General features: G+C 41.8%; 1 protein-coding gene across 3 annotated transcripts in view; it reads left to right on the top strand.

Moving 5' to 3' along the window:
* LOC143848055 (PHD finger transcription factor) overlaps nt 1-20,365 on the top strand; it is a 39,816-nt gene that overhangs the window by 7,398 nt on the left and 12,053 nt on the right. For all 3 annotated transcript variants that reach the window (XR_013235296.1, XM_077356842.1, XM_077356840.1), the window contains exons 3-4: nt 9,392-9,521; nt 9,610-9,698. Coding sequence is in view for 2 of the 3 variants with exons in the window: in XM_077356842.1 (XP_077212957.1) it covers nt 9,392-9,521; nt 9,610-9,698 (219 nt within the window). In the remaining variant the exon portion in view is untranslated. The remainder of the gene's footprint in view (nt 1-9,391; nt 9,522-9,609; nt 9,699-20,365) is intronic.

The following is a 20,365-nucleotide window of genomic DNA, read 5'->3' as shown; positions in this document are numbered from 1 at the left end:
TGGTGTTGCTGAGAGAAAGTTAAGGTACTTGTTAGATATGATTCGTACACTCATGTTTCAGATGCGAGTTCCTAAGATTTACTGGGGAGATGCAGCTCTTACGACTTGCTTTCTGGCGAATCGTCTCCCTTCTTCTGTTCTATCTAGCGGTTTACCGTTTTTTGTCCTGTAACCTTTTGGTGATCCTTTCCCCTTGATCCCTTGTGTCTTTGGGTGCACCTATTTTGTCTACAACCTAGGTCTTGGTTGTGACAAACTGGATCCTCGAACGAAAAATGTATCTTTTTGGGTTACTTGCGTACTAAAAAAGGATACAAGTGTTATAGTCCTTGGTTGCGGAAAACATTTGGTTCTATAGATGTGTCATTTTTTTAGGATACTTCTTATTTTTCAGGATCTGCCTCCGAGTCCTGTTGAGGTACCCACTCTTCTTTTTCCGCCGTCGTCAAGTCCTGTGGAGCCAGCTATAATGTCGCCTTCGGTGACACCTAATACAGAGTCTACAGGGGACATTTCAAAACCTGCACCGAAAGTGTACACTCGAAGACCATGACATGTTGTTCTTCCTACAGGCCAGCCATCGTCTCAACCCGCTGATACTCTGCCTCAGTTGGATACATCTACATCAAGTAATCCTCCTGCATATAATCACCTATTGCTTCTCACACTATCTCACACTACTGCACATCTGATATCATAATTTGTTTCTTATGAGCATCTCTTGCTTTCATTTCGTTCATTTGTTTCGAGTGTTTCTTCTGTTTCTTTGCCTAAGACAGTTTCAGATGCTCTTGCTCATCCTGGTTGGCGGCCTGTCATGGATGCAGAGATGGCTGCACTTAGTTCTAATAAAACGTGGGAACTTGTTCCTCTACCTTATGGAGCACAGCCTGTTGGGTGTAGATGTGTCTTTGCTATTAAGTACCTTCCAGATGGGACCATAGAGCGCCTCAAAGCACGTCTCGTGGCCAAAGGATACACTCAGACATGTGGGGTTGATTACCAGGAAACATTCTCCCCTGGGGCCAAGATACCTTTCGTTCGTGTTCTCATCTCGATTGCTGTTAATTGTAGATGGCCATTTTATCAGTTAGATGTGAAGAATGCTTTCCTTCATGGCGATTTGATTGAGGAGGTATATATGGAGCAACCTCCTGGGTATGTTGCTCAGGGGGAGATGGGTTCCTCTCTTTGTCGCCTTCAGAACACAATTTATGGGCTGAAACAATCTCCGAGGGCATGGTTTGGGAGGTTCTGTGATGCAGTCCTACGGTTTGGCATGAAACAGTGAGCTGTTGATGACTCCGTTTTCAACTATCAGTCCACTGCAGGGCATATCTTCTTGTGATCATGGGCGGATGACATTGTGATCATGGGAAATGACCAAGTTGGTATACGAAAATTAAAGACTTTCCTCCACTGAGGGTTTTCCACCAAAGATTTGGGTTTCCTCAGATACTTTCTTGGCGTCTGGTAGCGCGTTCTTGTTATGGGCTTTCTTTGTCACAGAGAAAGTATATGTTAGACATATTGGAGGAGACATGCTCTATTGGGGTGAAATTTCACATCAACACCTATGGCTCCTAATGTCAAACTCCTTCCAGATCAAGGAGATTTGATGGTGTTAACCGAAAGTTTAGAGAGAGAGAATGAATGAGTTAGGGTAATCTCCCCCTGACTCATATCTTTATACTAAAACATAAATGAATGTACAAAGTCCTAAATGCCCTTAGGCAAGTTACATATTCCAACACTCCCCCTCAAGCTGGAATGTAGATATCATACATTCCTAGCTTGTTACATATATCACTCAATTTTGACTTATTTAAGGACTTTGTAAACATATCAGCTAATTGGTCCCCTGACTGAGGAAACACAGTGCAAATCTCTCTTTTCTGGATTCTTTGACGGATAAAATGACAATCCACTTCAATATGTTTGGTACGCTCATGGAAGACTGGATTGTTGGCAATGTATATTGCAGCTTTGTTGTCACAATAAAGCTGCGAAGGAGAAGATGAAATGAAGCCAATTTCAGAAAGAAGTGAACGTAGCCAAATAAGTTCCGTGCTTGTCTGTGCCATTGCCTTGTATTCAGCCTCTGCACTAGACTTAGCTATAACATCCTGCTTCTTACTCTTCCATGAAACAAGATTGCCACCTACAAATGTCAATACCCAGTGGTGGACCGTCTATCTGCTGGGGATCCAGCCCAACTGCATCAGAGAAGCCTTCAACTTTCATATGGCCATGTCTTTTGAACATCAATCCCTTCCCTGGAGCCCCTTTCAAATACTTGAGAATTTGTGTCACCGCAGCCCAGTGAGAAGTACGTGGAGAGCTCATATACTAACTGACAACTCCAACAGCATATGAAATATCTGGCCGAGTAACCGTGAGATATATAAGTTTACTGACAAGCCTGCGATACCTGCCAGGATCCTCCAACAACTCGCCTTCTTCTGGAACGAGTTTCACATTAGGATCCATGGGTGCAGAAGCTGGTTTAACTCCAAGATTGCCTGTTTCTTTTAGCAAGTCCAAGACATACTTTCTCTGTGATAGGAACAAGCCTCTAGAAGAACGAGCAACCTCTATCCCCAAGAAATACTTGAGCTGACCCAAATCCTTAGTAGAGAATTCCTTTTGCAAGAAGGTTTTCAAACGCTGTATACCTTGTGAATTGCTCCATGTGATGGTTATGTCATCCACATAAACTATCAATAAAATACACCCAGCTGAAGATTGATAACTGAAGACTGAGTGATCCACTGCGCATTGTTTCATGCCAAAGCGCATGACTGCCTCACTGAATCTCCCAAACCACACACGCGGAGATTGTTTGAGGCCATAGAGTGACTTGCGTAGGCGACACACGTAGGAGTAAGTCTCCCCCTGAGCAACAAACCCTGGTGGTTGCTCCATATACACCTCCTCAGTCAGGTCGCCATGGAGGAAGGCATTCTTCACATCCAGCTGATGAAGGGGCCAGCTATGATTAACAGCAAGAGACAGGAGCACACGGACAGAGGGAATTTTCGCAACTGGGCCGAAGGTCTCAGTGTAGTCAACACCAAAAGTCTGAGTGTATCCTTTCGCGACTAACCGTGCTTTTAAGCGCTCGACAGTACCATCAGAGAGGTATTTGATGGAGAAAACCCACCGACAACCAACAGGACGGGCACCAACGGGTAGGGAAACCAGATCCCATGTATCATTACTATGAAGAGCGCCCATTTCTAGGTTCATAGCATCACGCCAGCCAGGATGGTCAAGAGCCTCAGCCATTGACTGTGGTAAAGACATAGAAGACAAGGAGGAAACAAAGCTCTGGAAGGTACTTGTGAGCTTATCATAAGAAACAAAATCCGAAATAGGATGTGCAGTGGAACGGGATCTTGTACGAGATGCAATTGGAGAATCAGAAACAACAGAGGAAGGCGGAAGAGAAGATACCTGAGAGCGGGAGAGAGGGATCATCGGCTCAGAAGATGATTGTGCGAGAGGAGGTAGAAGAGACCTATCTGTAACTTGGCGCCGCTGATACTGCTGTGTAATTTTAGGTGGAGCTGGCTTCTCTAACGTGGCAGAAGAAGTAGAAGCTGAAGAAGCTGGCTGCACGGAAATAGGAGATGACGGAAGAGAAGCAGGTAGATCTGGTAAGGGAAGCGAGACCTCGGACTCGAGAGAAGGGGTGAAAGATGCTGCGCCATGTGGGAAGAATGCCTCAGACTCAAAGAATGTAACATCGGCTGAGACAAACCAGCTACACAGACGAGGGCTATAGCAACGATAGCCTTTCTGCGTATGGGAATACCTCAGAAAGATAACGCTCAGACCGGGGATTGAGTTTGTCACGGCCAGGTCCAAGGTGATGAACAAAACAAACACATCCAAATACAAGAGGTGTCAGAGGAAACTGTTCCTTACCAGGAGATAAAATCTCGAAAGAAGAGGCATCCTCTAAGACGGAGAAAGGAAGGCGATTTGCTAAGAAACACGCCGTGAGAAGGGCATCACTCCAGTATGCCTTAGGAACACTCATCTGAAAAAGAAGAGTGCGACCTACTTCAAGCAAATAACGAAGTTTCCTCTCAGCAACACCATTTGGTTGAGAGTTGTATGCACATGAAAACTGATGTAGAATCCCATGTTGGGAGAGATAGGATTGAAAGCCATCAGTATCAGAAAAGTATTCTCTAACATTGTCAGTACGAAGACATTTAATATTGCAATTATATTGATTCTTAATTTCAGAATGAAATGTGCAAAAAACAAAGAACACGTCAGATCGACTCTTCAGTAAATATAACCAGGTCATGCGTGAGAAGTCATCAATAAACACAATAAAATACCGAAAGCCAGTACTAGACGCGACCCTAGAGGGTCCCCATACATTAGAATGGACTAATTCAAATGGATTAACACTCGACTAATGATCCGGGACGAAAACGACACACGATGGTGTTTCCCGAGTTCACAGGACTCGCACTGAAAACTAGAAAAAGGTCCGGGAACCAGAGAAGTCTACTGCAGCCACTGAAGTGAAGGATGCCCTAGGCGACAATGCCACTGAAATGTATCCACAGAGCTATGTAAGACAGTAGGTGGCCGATAGTCAAGACGATAGAGTCCATCTACCTCACGACCCGTTCCAATCGTCTTCCTAGTCGAGAGATCCTGAAACAAACAGTAAGATGGGAAAAATGAGTGAAGAGATTTAGTAATTTGGCTAATTGAAAGTAAACTAAATGGTGATTTTGGTACACATAAAACAAAAGATAAGGTAAGAGCAAGATGGGGGGAGATATGACCAACACCAGTGATAGGTGTAGTGGACCCATCAGCAAGGGTGATAGACTGAGAGGGAGACGAGAAAGAGCGAAAAGAATGAAGCTGAGAAGAGTTACCAGTCAGGTGATTGGATGCGCCAGAGTCAATGATCCATGACCCTGAGCTAGATAGAAGGGTAGTGGGCGAACTACCTGGCTGGGCGAAACCTGCATAGGGAGGACGAGAACTGAGCCGCAGACGCTGGAACTCCTCATAATCGGCACGGGATAATGTATAGGTGGAATCAGCTGGTGCAGGAACAAAAGCAGAGGGAGCGCAATCTGAAGCAGAAGCAGTGGTAGCACCCATATGAGCCAAGCGTGCCTGACGAAGCTCGGGATGTAGGGTATAGCAATGGTCAATATAATGTCCCTCACGTTGACAGTGAGTGCAAAAAGAACGGCCACAGCCACCACAAGAATGACGACCACGACGGCCGGCACGGCCACGACCACGACCAAAGGAGAACCATCAATAGGAACAGATATCACTGGATCACCAGGAGAGCACTGCTGGACGCGGGAGTAAACCTCAGTAAGGGAATGAATAGCATCAGAACCGATAATCTGCTGACGAAGATGCATGTACTCTGGACCCAAACTCTCAAGGTACTGCACAACACGGATCTGATCCCTCTGACGGGCAGCCTCTGTGAGATCCGTGGTAAGCGGCATGTAAACATCAAGCTGCTGACAGAGGCCAACGAATTGGCTGTAGTGGGTGGCAAGAGGAAGATCACCACGGCGGAAACGCACCCACTCAGAATAGGTAGAGCAGATTCAACTAATGTTTGCCACGCCAGAGTAAAGAAGAGTAACATGATCCTAGATCCGTTTCGTAGTAGGCAGAAGCATCAAGGGCCCAGAGACGTGATGGGCCATACTCTGCCACAGAAGGGTACAAACAAGAGCATCCTCCTGTTCCCATCGATCAAAGGTGGGATCCGTCGTAGGAGGAGGATCACGACGAATGACGTTGGCTTTCCCACGGGCAATAAGATACTTCTCGACAGCGGCTTTCCAAGTAACGTAGTTTGCCCCATCCAACTTAACAGTAGTGATCTGTGGGAATGATCCATCCACAGAGAGAGATGATGACGAAGAAGACGCCAAAGAGGGTGTCGGACGAACACCAGGAGCCACTCCTGTGGAAGGATTGTCAAGCACCTCCTCCATAACAACAAGCAAGAAAGAAACAGACAATCCAAACCAAGACGAATAACAGGAGATAACAGAATAGATGGGCAAACTAGGATACGCCAAGAAAGCTAGACGCGACTCCAAGAATGACGGGCATCGACGAAGCTTGACAAGAGGGAAGCCATGGGGCACAGAGGGGAGCCGTAAAGACAAACAAGAATCAAAGTAGGATAGGAGATGAAGATCTAACACATAATAACAGGGAGAAAAGAGTGGTAGGGTTTACCAAGGGATGAAAGGAAGAGGAGGAAAAATGAGGATGAAAGGAAGAGGAGGAAAAATGATGTGAGTTGAAAAACTTGGGGTGGGGGGCTTACCAACAAACCTAGGAATTGGGGGCTGGAAAAAAAAATTTCGGAGGCGAGGCGAATCGCAGCCCTGGAAACTTATTTCCAGGAAAGTGATTTTGGGGGGGGTTATAAATCCTCGACCCTGGAAAAAGTTTTCCAAGCTGGGAAGAAAATATTTTCCTCGAAAATTTGGGAGGGAGGGGGGGGGGGGGGTGTGTGTGCAAATCCTCGATCCTGGAAAAAGTTTTCCAACCTGGGAAGAAAATATTTTCCTGGATTTTTTTTTTTTTGGGGGGGGGGGGTGCAAATCCTCGTTCCCGGCCAAGAGGTACGGGTTGCTGCAACGGGATAGAGGACCAGGGGTTATGCGCAAGGAAGGAGAAGATGGTGGGAGGGAGGGCCTGGTACCTTTGACTCAGAGGAAACGACTCATTCTCAGGAGGAAAAAGACAGCATGCCAGTGTGCCTCGGATGAAACTTGGCCTGCAGTTGGGTTTAGGGTTTCGCGGCGAGAGGAGAGGGGGGTGGCGGAGAAGATGGAGGCTGATAGAGAACCCTAGGGATCAGAAAACCCTAAGGCTCTGATATCATGTTAACCGAAAGTTTAGAGAGAGAGAATGAATGAGCTAATCTCCCCTGACTCATATCTTTATACTAAAACATAAAGGAATGTACAAAGTCCTAAATACCCTTAGGCAAGTTACATATTCCAACAGATGGAAAATCCAAGACGATACAAGAGACTTGTTGGGAAGCTAATTTACTTGCCCTGATATATCGTATGCAACGGGAGTTGTTAGTAAATTTATGAATTTTCCTCGCACATCTCATTGGGTAGCAGTAGTTCAGATTTGAATGGTACGCTAGGGAAAGGACTGTGCTTCTAGAGAAATGGTCATGAAAGAATAGAAGGGTTTATTGATGTAGATTGGGTTGGATCTCTAGCACATAGAAGGTCTACAATTGGCTATTGCACCTTCGTTGGAGGTAATATGGTGTCTTGGAGAAGCAAGAAGCTAGACATTGTATCCAAATCTAGTGCAGAAGCAGAATACGGGGCTATGTCATATACCGGTGGAGAATTGATTTGGTTATGCTCTTGTCTGTCCGAGATTGGTCTTTCATCTTCAGGTCCAGCACGATTATATTTTGATAACAAGTCCGCGATTTATATTGCCACTAACCCAGTCTTTCATGAGAGAACCAAACACATTGGGGTAGACTGCCACTTCATTCGTCAGAGAATTCAAAGACGCGAGATATGCATTATGTTCACTCGATCAGCTGATCAGCTCGCAGAGGTGTTCACTAAACCGTTAAGGCCAGCTAGGTTAAACAATGCTTGTAACAAGCTTGGAATGTATGATATATACCTTCCAGCTTGAGGGCGAGTGTTAGACTCACCACTTTAAAGAGGGCATTCTTGTCATTGTATACACAGACACATATATAAATATATTCGTGTTTAGTGGGAGATAACTCTCTCACACCATTCTCTTCCTCTCTGTCTCTCTTTATCTCTTTCTCTCATTAACTCTCTCTCTCTCTCTCTCTCTCTCTCTACACCATGTAGTTATTTGGCAAAGTGTAAAAAAAGAATAGAATGCCATTACCAAAACAAGAGTGTCATTACCAAAGCACAAAGCAGTCTTCACTTTATGAAACAAATAATTGGGTTTCGTGATATTTTGAAGAAAAAGAATAGAATGCCATTACCAAAACAAGAGTGTCATTACCAAAGGCAATCTTCACTTTATGAAACAAATCATTGGGTTTTGTGATATTTTGAGGGAACTATGATTGTTACAAAAAAACGTATGATAATATTTCATCAATGTCACTTAGTAACAATCTTAGTTATCAATTTCGTTTCGATGGTTGCTCCTTTTTTCTCATGGATTGGAATGTTTCAGTGTTCCAAAGATGCTAGGAGCTGTGATTTTTTTTATTTTTATTTTTTTTTAAATTAAGAGGGTTTTAATGTATTTTAACTCACCCATTCGTTTGGGAAGGTTAAAATGGAGAGAAATTGATTGTTTTGACTTGTTACGACAAACTTTGTAAAATAGACCATTGCCCATGGTTCTTCCTAGATATCCGAGGTTCGTTTTGCAGCCGGTAGGTGTTCTTCTATAAGATCTTGTAGACATTGGTAGACTTGTTTCAATGTATATATTATATCAGGCCTAGTAAGGGTAATATACTGCGTAGCTCCTACCCTACTTCTGTGGCTGTGGGGATTCTTGATTTTGTTTCCCTTTCTTCTACCTAATTTCATACTATAAACAACTATCAATAGGTTCTCACTTCATCATGTTGAGCTTGTGAAGCAGATCTAAGGCTTACTTTTTTTAGATACTTGCATTCCATCCTCTGTCTTTCAACTTCAAGTCCATGGAAGTAAGTCAAGTTCCCCAAGTCCTTCATATCAAAAGTTTCGTTGAGGCTGCTTTCGAGTCTCTAAATATTGGCACAATCACTCCCTATACTGATGATATCATTTGCATATGCCAAGATCAAGACCATTCCTAATTGAGTGTTCTTGATGAATAATGAGTTATCTGATTTGCTTCTCTTGTGCCCACTATCTTTTAAAAGCTAGATGAAGCTTGTGAAACTATGCTTTGGGTGCTTGCTTTAACCCATAAGTTTCTTCTTGAGCCTGCACACATAGTTGTTCCTATCTGTAGCTTCAAAGCCTTTTGACTATTCCATGTAGACCTAAATTAAGTGAAACCTGAAGAAAAATATTCTTTTTGAATGGCCAAAGAAGGCATTCTTCACATCCATTTGCCAGAAGTCCACCTTAGTATGTTTGCAAGAGAATGAACCTCACAGTTGCACTTTTGATTATTGGATTGGAAGTCTCATCATAGTTATCCATTCAGAAAAAAAAGTCTGGTCATAGTCATGCTGTCATGCCCATGTCTTTGGTTATATGCTTTGGTTACTAATCTGGCCTTGTGCCTATTAGTAGTCCATCTGGACTAGTTAAATTCGAATATTAACATTAAGTTCAATTAAAATTCTGTCTTTCTGATATGAAATTCGATGGTGGTGCTCATGTAGGCTGTACCTGAAGGAAAGTGGTTCTGTCCATCTTGTCGATGTGCAATTTGTGGCCAGAGCGAATTTAATGCTGACAGAGAACATTTCACAGCAAAATCTGTTCTCTACTGTGATCAATGCGAGCGTGAATGTGGGTTTGACCCTTGCCTATTCTTTCCATATGTATGAAAACTAAATCATTTGACTCCTAAAGCTTGGTTTCTCCTAATTTTCTTTAGATCATGTGGGTTGCTTGAGAAAAAGAGGAATGCCACAACTAAAAGGTTGCCCAGAAGGAAATTGGTTTTGCAGTAAAAAATGTTCAGAGGTATTTCACCATTTCTCGGCAGATTATTTTATGCAGGGTGCCAGATTTATTCCATAAAGAAACAGCATGCCTCTCTTCTTTTTTTCTTGCACATGTCTTAACCTAATCAGTGCTAAATTATATATTGATTCGTTTTATCTTTTATAAGTTTACAGCTTTAAGCACGACTTTTGGTGCGTATTACAGTTTCTTGGTTTTATTCTTTTTTTTTCTTTTTTTCTGAATGGTTACAGTTTCTTGGTTTATTGTTCACTTCATCAATCAGTTTGCTTGATGTAGACTCTTGTTTGACTCATTTATATTTTAGTAAAATTGATTGGTCATTGTGGGCATTTTATGTATTGCAAACATTTAGCCATAACTTGTGGCTACATTTAGCCATAACTTGATGAAATTGAAATAGTGTGACATGTATCAGGTTTCTTTATTTTAACTAGATGCCTAGTTGGGCGTTCCATTATGCTATGAAGCTAATGCAATATGTATCGTTCTGTGTCCAATGTGCCGATCTTTTCAAACTCTAGACACTCAGTGGCTACCTACCTATATTTGAGAACTCAATACTGTTTATTAGACTATGGCATTTGACCCCAGGGCCCATATCTCTGTGTGTAGAGAACAGATGGCATTTTGTATTTTTTGAAGGCTAGTGTTGACATTTGCTGTGTAATTCACTTAAGTGTAGTGTTTTATGTGAGCGGGGCCCATCCACACCGGGAGAGAGTTTTTCCTCCTAGAGAATATAATGTGTATCGTAGGTTGGGAGATTGCAACACTACGAACATTGTCCCTATTATCTTCTTCTCATTCTCCTCCTTTACTTCCTTCTGCACCATCAAAGGGAATATGGTATCCAAGAATGGTTAAGTACTAAACACAGATCCAAGAGGACATCTCTGGGTATTACTTACACATCTCAAATTCACGTTTTTTTGGTTGAGAGAAGATCCCTCCTAGGATTTCCATACGGATGTATGACTGTCATCATCATTGCTACAGCCTCCAAGTTCATTGTTGGGAGAAGATATCAGGGTTTGAGATTAGACCAATTATTTGATCTAAATAATTTAGTTAAGGAGATCTTCAGATCTAAATCTATCTACCGTGAATTATGAATCAGATTCTATTAAATAGGACCCAACCATTTTTAGACTAGGGGTGATTGGAAGTGTTCCTCATGATGTTTGAGTGAACTGTGATGTTTCCCCTTGCCAAAAGTGTAGTCATTCATAAGAGTAGTGTGCTGATTCAAGTCTTGTAATGGGACTGCTGTGATGTGGTATCCATGGTTTTAAATTTTGGCCGAAATGAAATGAAATGACCGAAATATTTTGGTTTCGGCCACGGCGGAAACAAAATTTACATGAAGTCGTTTCTTTACAAGATTTCGGCGAAATTTCGCCGAAATTTCGTTTTTAGCCAGTTTTACAAAAAATCCACCGAAATTTTAACTATGCCCACCGAAATTTTAAAAATGTCCACCGAAATAGTCGAAATTTCCACTGAAATTGCTGAATTTCACACTGAAATTTTAGACATTTCAGTCGAAATTAACAAAAAAATGAAATCATTATCATAATATTTACATGATTTCGGCTGAAACTGAAATATTTCGGTTTCTGTGGTGACCGAAACCGACACCGAAACCAAAATTTAAAACCTTGTTGGTATCCTACCAAGTGTCTCTGAATTGTCATGTGAATATAACATGCTGATTATGTGTTATTGACTGCTGTATTCGCTGTAGTGTATTGGTTATCTTAACTTACCAACTTCTCCAAAAGCTTAAGTTGCTGGAGAAAGGTGTTATTTATCTTCTATACTTTAACACTCCCCCCGCACGTGTGGCCCACTTGGCAAACACGTGGCACATGTGGTCCCACTTTGGTCCGACCATCGCATGTGGATTTTTGCTATCCGGGAGGTTTGAACTCGAGACCTTTGGCTTTGATACCATGTGAAACAACAGTTACTCCAAAAGCTTAAGCTGTTGGAGAAGGTTTTATTTAATCTTTTATACTCAACTCCCCCTCACGTGTGGCTCCTCTTTTTGGGTTTTGCCATTGATTGTGGATTTTTGCTATCAAGGAGGTTTGAACCTGGTATTTGCTCTGATACCGTGTTAACTTACCAACTTCTCCAAAAGCTTAAGCTGTTGGAGAAGGCGTTATTTAAGCTCTTATACTTTAATAGGTTACTAGTGCAGTGTTGTAGTGTGGTGTTTTGCCGTGTGTTTGTGAACTGTTCTGTGAAGAATAGCGCGCCGGTTGAAGCAATTACAGTGCTCTAATTGCTTCACTCTGCTGATTACTAGTGCCCTTTTACTGTTTGGTATTGGTGAGCATCTCATGGTCGAAGAACTATCATCACAAGTGACCACTAGGTCATCAGATAGCGTGATATTCAGTTCCGGCCACGTAGAAAATCTTGGATGACATATCGCTATTACTCGGTTGAGTGGTATGAATTTTCGATGGTGGTCGAGGGCTGTCAAGTTGTTTATTGGAGGTAAACATAAGTTGGGGTGTCCCTGTGGGTATCTTTGCTTCGGAACAAAACAATTCGAATATGGATAAATCCAATCGACCCTTTCGTAAATCCAAGCGATCTTTTCGTAGGCGTTTGCCCCCAAATCAATGGCTCCATTACACATCCTTATCTAGAAGATCTGAAGTATTTTGACTAGGAATCTAATAATTTGTTGATAATGTCTTGGCTCCCAAATTCCATGGAGGCACAAGTGTCAAAGATCATGTATTTCTTATCTACTGCTAAGGAGATATGGGATACAACACATTAATTATATCAGTTAATGACTTAACAGCCACGATTATGCCAAATAATTACCAACCAAATCATACATGTGATGCAGAATAGTGAACTAATATTTCTCTCCGATTCCAAATATGATGCAGGATGGGTCCACCAGGGTGAAAATGATGATTAAAAATTGGGTTTTGATTCCTAAAATATGTTATGAGATTACAAAATTATTTCTACTAGGTTTATGGTAGGTTTAGAGTGGCGCGGACATATGCCGGGAGGTTTTCGAAGCATGCCGGGAAGCTTACGAAGGATGCCGGGAAGGTGTAAATTGAGTTTTGGGACAAAACGAGAGACGCGGGATAGGGATGGATTTGAATGATGTTTCTACGGTTGAAATTTTTTTTAATGGATATTTTAGGGGTTTTGTGTAGAAGATGAGCGAAAAATAATGCAAGAGAGGTTTTCGGGTTCCCGGGAAGGGATTTATGGGAAAAACTAGAAAAAAGAAACATAAAAGAGATAAATAGCAAGGTCGGAATCTCACAAACCAAAATCCAAGGCATCACACTAAGGGGTTCTTAGGCATTGCACCTTAGGGAAGGTAAAGACATCGTACCTTTGCAAGAGTAGACATCGCATCCACAGAAGAGGAAAAAACTTCACATCATTTCATTCATTCATCTATAGCATAACATAGCATCATTCTTTAAAAGTGACCTAAGGCTTACAATATATAAGGAGGAAGAAGACAACTAGAAAGTTCTAAAACCCTAAATAAACCTAACATCTTTTAGACCAAAATACCCTCTTGCTTGCTTCCTACTTAAAATCTCATAATACACATGTGGGACCTCTTTAAAACTTACATAACTCAAAGAAATTAAGTTGTTTTGATGTAAAAATACTCTAATACCCCTTCTATAACATAAAAGACTTAAAAGACACCTAAAACACACTTAAAAATTAAAATATGGCCCTACGATGGTCCCCATCATTCTCCCCCGCTTGAAAAGATTCGACCTTATCGAATAAAATGATTGGCATGATGAGTAAGAGTTCTTCAACTGAAATCCTCGCACGTGCCGCATATGGCTGTCCTTTCCAGCGAACGAGGTACTTCCAATGTAATCATAGCTTTGGGCAATTATTTCGTTGATTCGAAGTAATATAATCTATGAAGCACGGGTGCGGGTGCGACACGACACGGGTATGCGGGTACGTGATTTTCCAAAAAACTTGGGTGCGGGTGCGTTGAATATAATAATAATTTTTATTAATTTTTTTAAAAAAAAATAGGAAAGCACTCAAATAACAATAACATCACCATTCACCAAAATGGAAAATTCTAATATTACTCTTCATTTCATACGTGATTAAGTTCATCATTAAAACACCAAAATAACATAAAGCACCAAAATAACATAAAGCATCAATGCATCATCAATCCTAGAAGTCAGTCGCTTCAGGTTTCAGCTCCAATATCGACAACATCGTCCTCTACATCGTCGGTAAAAACAATGGACTCCAACTCCGGCTCATCCAAAGAAAGACTAGCAACTTCAAGTACTCCTACATCCTCGAAGGAATCAAATGTATCTCCACCTATGTCCCACATCTTTGTCTCTCCTTGCTTATATTGTGGAGTTTGTCTTGAGAGAAGCCGAAGATTGCTATGAACGAAAACCAAATTTTCAATTCGTTGTGGAGTCATCTTGTTCCTCTTGAGAGAATGCACAAAAGAGTAAGTGCTCCAATTCCTCTCTGCACAAGATGACGATGAAGGTTGCATAAGAATCTTCAAAGCTATGCTTTGAAGCATAGGGGCACATGTACCATGGATGGCCCACCACTCATGAGGCTTGATAGTGAACCGTTCATTGATGGAATCAACATCATTGAATAATCCGGACTTCATGGAGAATTGCGCGAACTCCACATTAGCTCTTGTGCGGTCCGAGGAATTGGTGAAGTACCTCTTGAAGCACTTCATCCTCTCAGTATAAATTTCTGCATCCTTATGTGGAGGCACCCGACTTGAATCTTCACTAAGCCATTGCTCACTATAATACCTTTAAGAAAGAAAAAACTAATTTAGCTTCAAATTTCAAGTCAAAAGTTAGAACTTAGAAATAAACATAAATAACTAATAATCCAAATAAATTTAAAGTCACCTAACCTTGGATTCAATGAATGAGCCAAGCAATGAAGTGGAGTGTTGCTCTTGTTCCAACGAGCAACAAGAATCTCGTGCACCACGTCAAAAAATTTGGACTCCTCTTCTTTCCTCTTTCCTTCCTTCCTATATATTGCCGTCCTTACTTTCTCTATCATGGTATCCCACAAATCATAAACCAAGTGAAGGCAAGGCGTATCCGTGTCACAGTCTCTAAGCATGTCTTAGATGGGGGATGTAAATGCGAGTATGTAGTCGATAGAATCCCACCATACGTCATCTAACACCTTCTCTTTTACAAACCTCGATTTTCCCATGTCATCCTCCCTATAACAAGTCCATTTGTCGCTAATAACCATTGCTTGAAGACCTTGCTTTAAGAGTTTCAATCTCTTAAGCATAACAATAACACTCGCAAATCGAGTCTCCGCCACGGCAAGCAACTTCAAAGTGTTGAACTCGTTGAATTTGGCTAGTCTCATGGAATGATTCATTATGAAATTCTTAATGATGCTAGCATCTCCCGAAACACCCGTTATCTAACTGCATTCGTCATATGTAACTTGATTTGCTTCCACATTCTTCGCCGCACATATGTTCTTCAAAGCAAGGTCGAGGGTGTGCACCACACATGGGGTCCAAAAGATGGAAGGAAACTGTGCCTCAATAAGTTGCCCGGCCGCCTTGCAATTTGCGGCGTTGTTGGTAATTACTTGGACAACATTTTTATGCCCAACTTCCATAATTACCTCCTTCAACAAGTTGGCAATGAAAATTTTGTCCTTTGTCTCCCCCGAACAATCTACCGCATTGAGAAACATAGGCCTACCCTCGGTTACCGCCATAAAGTTAATGAGAGGCCGCCTTTGTGAGTCACTCCATCCATCACTAACAATGCTCACCCCTTTATCCTTCCATGTCTCTCTAAGGGGTTGCAACAACCTATCAACATTTGCCCTCTCTTTTTGTAGTAGAGTCGTTCTTAGCAAGTTGTACCCCGGAGTCAAATAACCGGAAATTTGATTGTTGGCCGCACAAGAGTATGAACTCGCATAGTGTGGGTTCCTTGCTCGGTGAAATGGCAAGCCACCGGAGTAAAACATCCGAGCAATCTCGCCATGTACTTGATCGCGGGCCGCCATGTTAAATGCCTTTTCAATAGCACTCATACTTCCACTTGGACCACTTGTCTTCCTCCTCTTTAGATCAAAACTTGGAGGGACAAACATACTACTTGGGCAACTCAATGATCCACTACTTGATGATGGCGGCAATGGCATTCTCTTGGGAGCATTTTGCTTCATAGCCTCCTTGCATTCTTCCTCCAACCTTTGCATTCCGAGTAGGTCATTTGCTTTCACCTTAGGACACGCTCCGATTCCTTGTCCTGATACCTTCAACAAGTGCGCTCTAACCCTTGTGTAGGAGCTATTCCAACTCTTATGACAAAAATTACCTTCCCATCTCACATTCCCTCCACCCTTAGGATCTTTATCAAATCTAGTGGCATACCTCCATAAGGGCTTCGAGAGGTCTTCATCAGTAGAAGTAGAAGGTGGTGCATTTGTGGCTTGGGCGGCGCTACTAGCCCCGGATGAAGACATTCTATTAAAAGAACAAACACAAATTTAGTTTTGGGAGTCAAAATTAAACATAATTTTTGACTCCTAAAATCAGTTTTGGGCTCCCAATCGATTGTCACAATCTTAAATTAACATGGCCCTAAAGGGTAAATGCCTCTAATTGAGCCCAAAACAGATTTTGGGGGTCAAAATTAAACATAATTTTTGACTCCTAAAATCAGTTTTGGGCTCCCAATCGATTGTCACAATCTTAAATTAACATGGCCCTAAAGGGTAAAGGCCTCTAATTGAGCCCAAAACGGATTTTGGGGGTCAAAATTAAACATAATTTTTGATTCCTAAAATCAGTTTTGGGCTCCCAATCGATTGTCACAATCTTAAATTAACATGGCCCTAAAGGGTAAAGGCTAAAGCCCTAACGACCTAACCCCTCTAATTGAGCCCAAAACGGATTTTGGAGGTCAAAATTAAACATAATTTTTTACTCCTAAAATCAGTTTTGGGCTCCCAATCGATTGTCACAACTCACAATCTTAAATTAACATGGCCCTAAAGGGTAAAGGGCTAAAGGCTAAAGCCCTAAAGGGTAAAGGGCTAAAGGCTAAAGCCCTAAAGGGTAAACGGCTAAAGGCTACAGCCCTAATGACCTAACCCCTCTAATTGAGCCCTAAAGGGCTCCCAATTGAATGTCAAAATCTCAAATTAACATGGCCTGAAAGCTCACAATTGGAAATTTGGGATTTAGGGCTTTAGGCCCCGAAGCCCTAAATCCCAAATTCCCAATTGTGACCTCCAAACTGAAAATCAGTTTAAGGCTTCAAAATCACAATCCATTTTAAGATTATGCCAACCGATTGTGAGCTCCAAATTGATTTTTATGTGACTCACAATTGGTTAGGGCTTTAGGCTATTTTTTAGGGCAAATCACAAATAAAAATAAAAGAGAGAGAGAAAGAGAGTAGAGATAATAATAAAAAAAAGAGAGTAGAGAGAAATACAAAGAGGAGAGAAGTAGAGAGAGAGTACCTTTGTAGGGTTAGGTTAGGGCTCCGACGACCGACGGTGGCGGCGGTAGTAGTTGCAGGGAGAGAGAGGAGAAACCGAGAGGGAGAGGAGAAAATGAGAGAAGCCCGGGCCGAGAGATCTCTCTCACGGAGAGTTGCAGAGAGAGAGAGAGAGAGAGAGAGAGAGAGAGAGAGAGAGAGAGAGAGTTGCAGACAGAGAGGGTGAGGGAGAGAGTTCGTGAGTTTGGGTTTTGAGTTTTAATAAAACCCTTTTATATAACTTAAACCCCCCCCCCCCCCAAAAAAAAAAAAATTGCTATTGGCAGGCTTTTGTTTTTGTTTTTTCTAAAAAACACTTAAAAACGTGTCGGGTGCGTCGGGGTGCGCACCCCAACTGCACCCGACCCGCACCCGACCGTAAAATTAGATTTTTTTTTTTAATCGGGTGCGCACCCGACACGCACCCGGGACGCACCCGAGTGCACCCGTGTCGGATACGCACCCGATACGGGTACTTTAGCCATTTTGAAGCACCCGTGCTTCACAGAATATAATCATAAGGTGCACCTTCGATGTACTCCGTGTTTCGTGAAACTTATGCGAAAAGAAGCTTGGTTCATTTGCTACCTTAAGTCTGCAGGCTCTTACTTGTGTATCCTAAGTTGTAAAAATTTGGCAAGGGTCCAGACATTACGATCAATGACTTTCTTGGTGTAATCTAAGTCTGCTGCAGACTACGTCGAACGACTTTCCTCTTCCAGGCATGTTGTATGACAGTTGTTGCTCTCTTGATTCTCATATAATTTCCTGAACTAACTTCTGTCGGAGCCAGCTTTGTATGACGATTATGGCTCTTGTCTATAGTTCTAATTCGTGCTCTCCAAAGAAGGTATCAACAAAGGAACATTGTTCCGACACGATCTCCAGACTCTGTGCAATCTGCGAAGTCTCTACGGCTAGAGGATGAGCTTGAAAACCTTGGTAAATATGACCCATGCAATCCGAGTGGGGATAACAACTCGTCAAATTTGGCATTTAAGCCTTCCAACAATTCAACTATCAGTGCATCTAAACGACATGTTTCCACCCTAAGCTCTGATACCAAACTGATGCAGGACGATCAAATAGTGAATTAATATTTCTTTCCGATTCCAAATCTGATGTGAAGGGACACACCGGGGGTGAAAAGGATGTGTAAAAATTAGGTTTTGATTTCTAAAATATATTATGAGATTGGAAAAAAAAAATTCTACTAGGTTTAAAGTGGGGTTTAGAGTGGCGCAAACATATGCCGGGAGGTTTTCGAAGGATGCCAGGAAGGTGTAAAATGAGGTTTGGTACAAAACGAGAGAGACACGGGATAGGGATGGATTTGATTGATGTTTCCCTGGTTGAATTTTCTTTAATGGATATTTAAGGGGTTTTGTGTAGAAGATGAGCGAAAAATAATGCAAGAGAGGTTTTCTGGTTCCCGGGAAGGTGATTTATGGGAAAAACTAGAAAAAAGAAACATGAAAGAGATAAATAGCAAGGTCAGAATCTCACCAACCAAAATCAAAGGCATCACACCAAGGGGTTCCTAGGCATCGCACCTTAGGGAAGGTCAAGGCATCGTACCTTTGCAAGAGTAGACATCGCATCCACAGATGAGGAAGAAACTTCACATCATTTCATTCATTCATCCATAGCATAACATAGCATCACTCTTTAAAAGTGACCTAAGGCTTACAATATATAAGGAGGAAGAAGACAACTAGAAAGTTCTAAAACCGTAAAAAAACCTAACAACTTTTAAACCAAAATACCCTCTTGCTTGCTTCCTACTTAAAATCCCATAATACACATGTGGTACCTCTTTAAAACATACATAACTCAAAGCATTTTAGTTGTTTTGATGTAAAAATACTCTAATACCCCTACTATAACATAAAGGACTTAAAAGACACCCAAAACACTCTTAAAAATTAAAATATGCCCTATGATGGCCCCCATCAACATGTTAACAAGTTGACATTGCAATTCCACATTACACATAAAAAGCACATATGAGAAAGTGTCATGCTCCTAAAGAGTTTAGGTTTTCATTCTCAATCGTCCACATTCTCGTCATCCGTCTAATGAATGTCCTCATCATCTCCACCCTCCTTATCATCACCTTGAGCATCATACTTCTCTTCATCTATGGTAACATGCACATGTGATACGACCTTACCTTTACTTGCATTAATGTGTTGAATTATTATAAATTGTCACTTCAAAGCCAAAATCTGAACTAGTATATTGAATCTATAGAACTAGAAAGTATACTAGCCATTCCAAAAAAGAAAAGAGAACTAGAAATTGTCACTTCTATACTAGCCATCCCAGACCGTTCTCAGGGTAAAGATCCTCCCCCCTCTCTGTTTTTTTCTCTGATTGACAACAGTGCCTTGGGATTACCAAGTAATCATCCTAGACAAGAATGCCCTTTCCCACTTTATCGGGGCCTACTAAGAAAGGTTTCGGGATGAAGGGGAGTCATCCTAAACAAGCTCCTAGGTGTGCTAGGCGTGCTAGTTTCACACGTACCTTGACCCGGAGGGGTAGATTTGTGAAGCCTACGAAAGGCCTGAGACTTCTGGACTATCTTTGCCTGTGGCATTTCTAGGGTCAAAGTCCAGATCTCGAAAGGTGAAATCTGGTTTTCCAGGGAAGCAAAGATTCAAAGCGGAAATGTCCGGCCATTATGGGGGGTACCCTTGTGGAAAATTATCCATGAAAAAAGTGGATGTTCCCACAAAGCTCACTTCAAAAGGGCTGGAGGTTAAAAAGGTAAACACTGGGAGTTATGGTTGTGGATGAAGGGCTGGAGCTCCTCTGCTACCCAAGGTATGTGCCGCTTGTGGATGAAGGAGTATCCCAAGCCTAAAGGCTTATAGCATTTTAAGGGTGCTTGAAGAGGGATAGCATCGAGGAAGGTTATATTCACTTTTATCCTGACATTGGTACCGTAGTGATGCTGCTAAATGGAGGAATGAGTGTTCTTATTTAATGAAAGGAGTGATTGGGATATCTGCTTTGAAACAAGCACCTAAAGTATTTTAAAAGTTTTGATTAAAGAATTCAATTTTTGGGGTTTTAATATATATCAGGGGAAGTCAA

This window comes from Tasmannia lanceolata, unplaced genomic scaffold (assembly GCF_043159265.1).
Source record: "Tasmannia lanceolata isolate RefF3 unplaced genomic scaffold, GAP_Taslan_0.1 ptg000016l, whole genome shotgun sequence".
NCBI lineage: Eukaryota > Viridiplantae > Streptophyta > Magnoliopsida > Canellales > Winteraceae > Tasmannia > Tasmannia lanceolata.
Note: the sequence above shows the minus strand (reverse complement) of the source record. Positions and strands in the feature narration are given on the sequence as shown.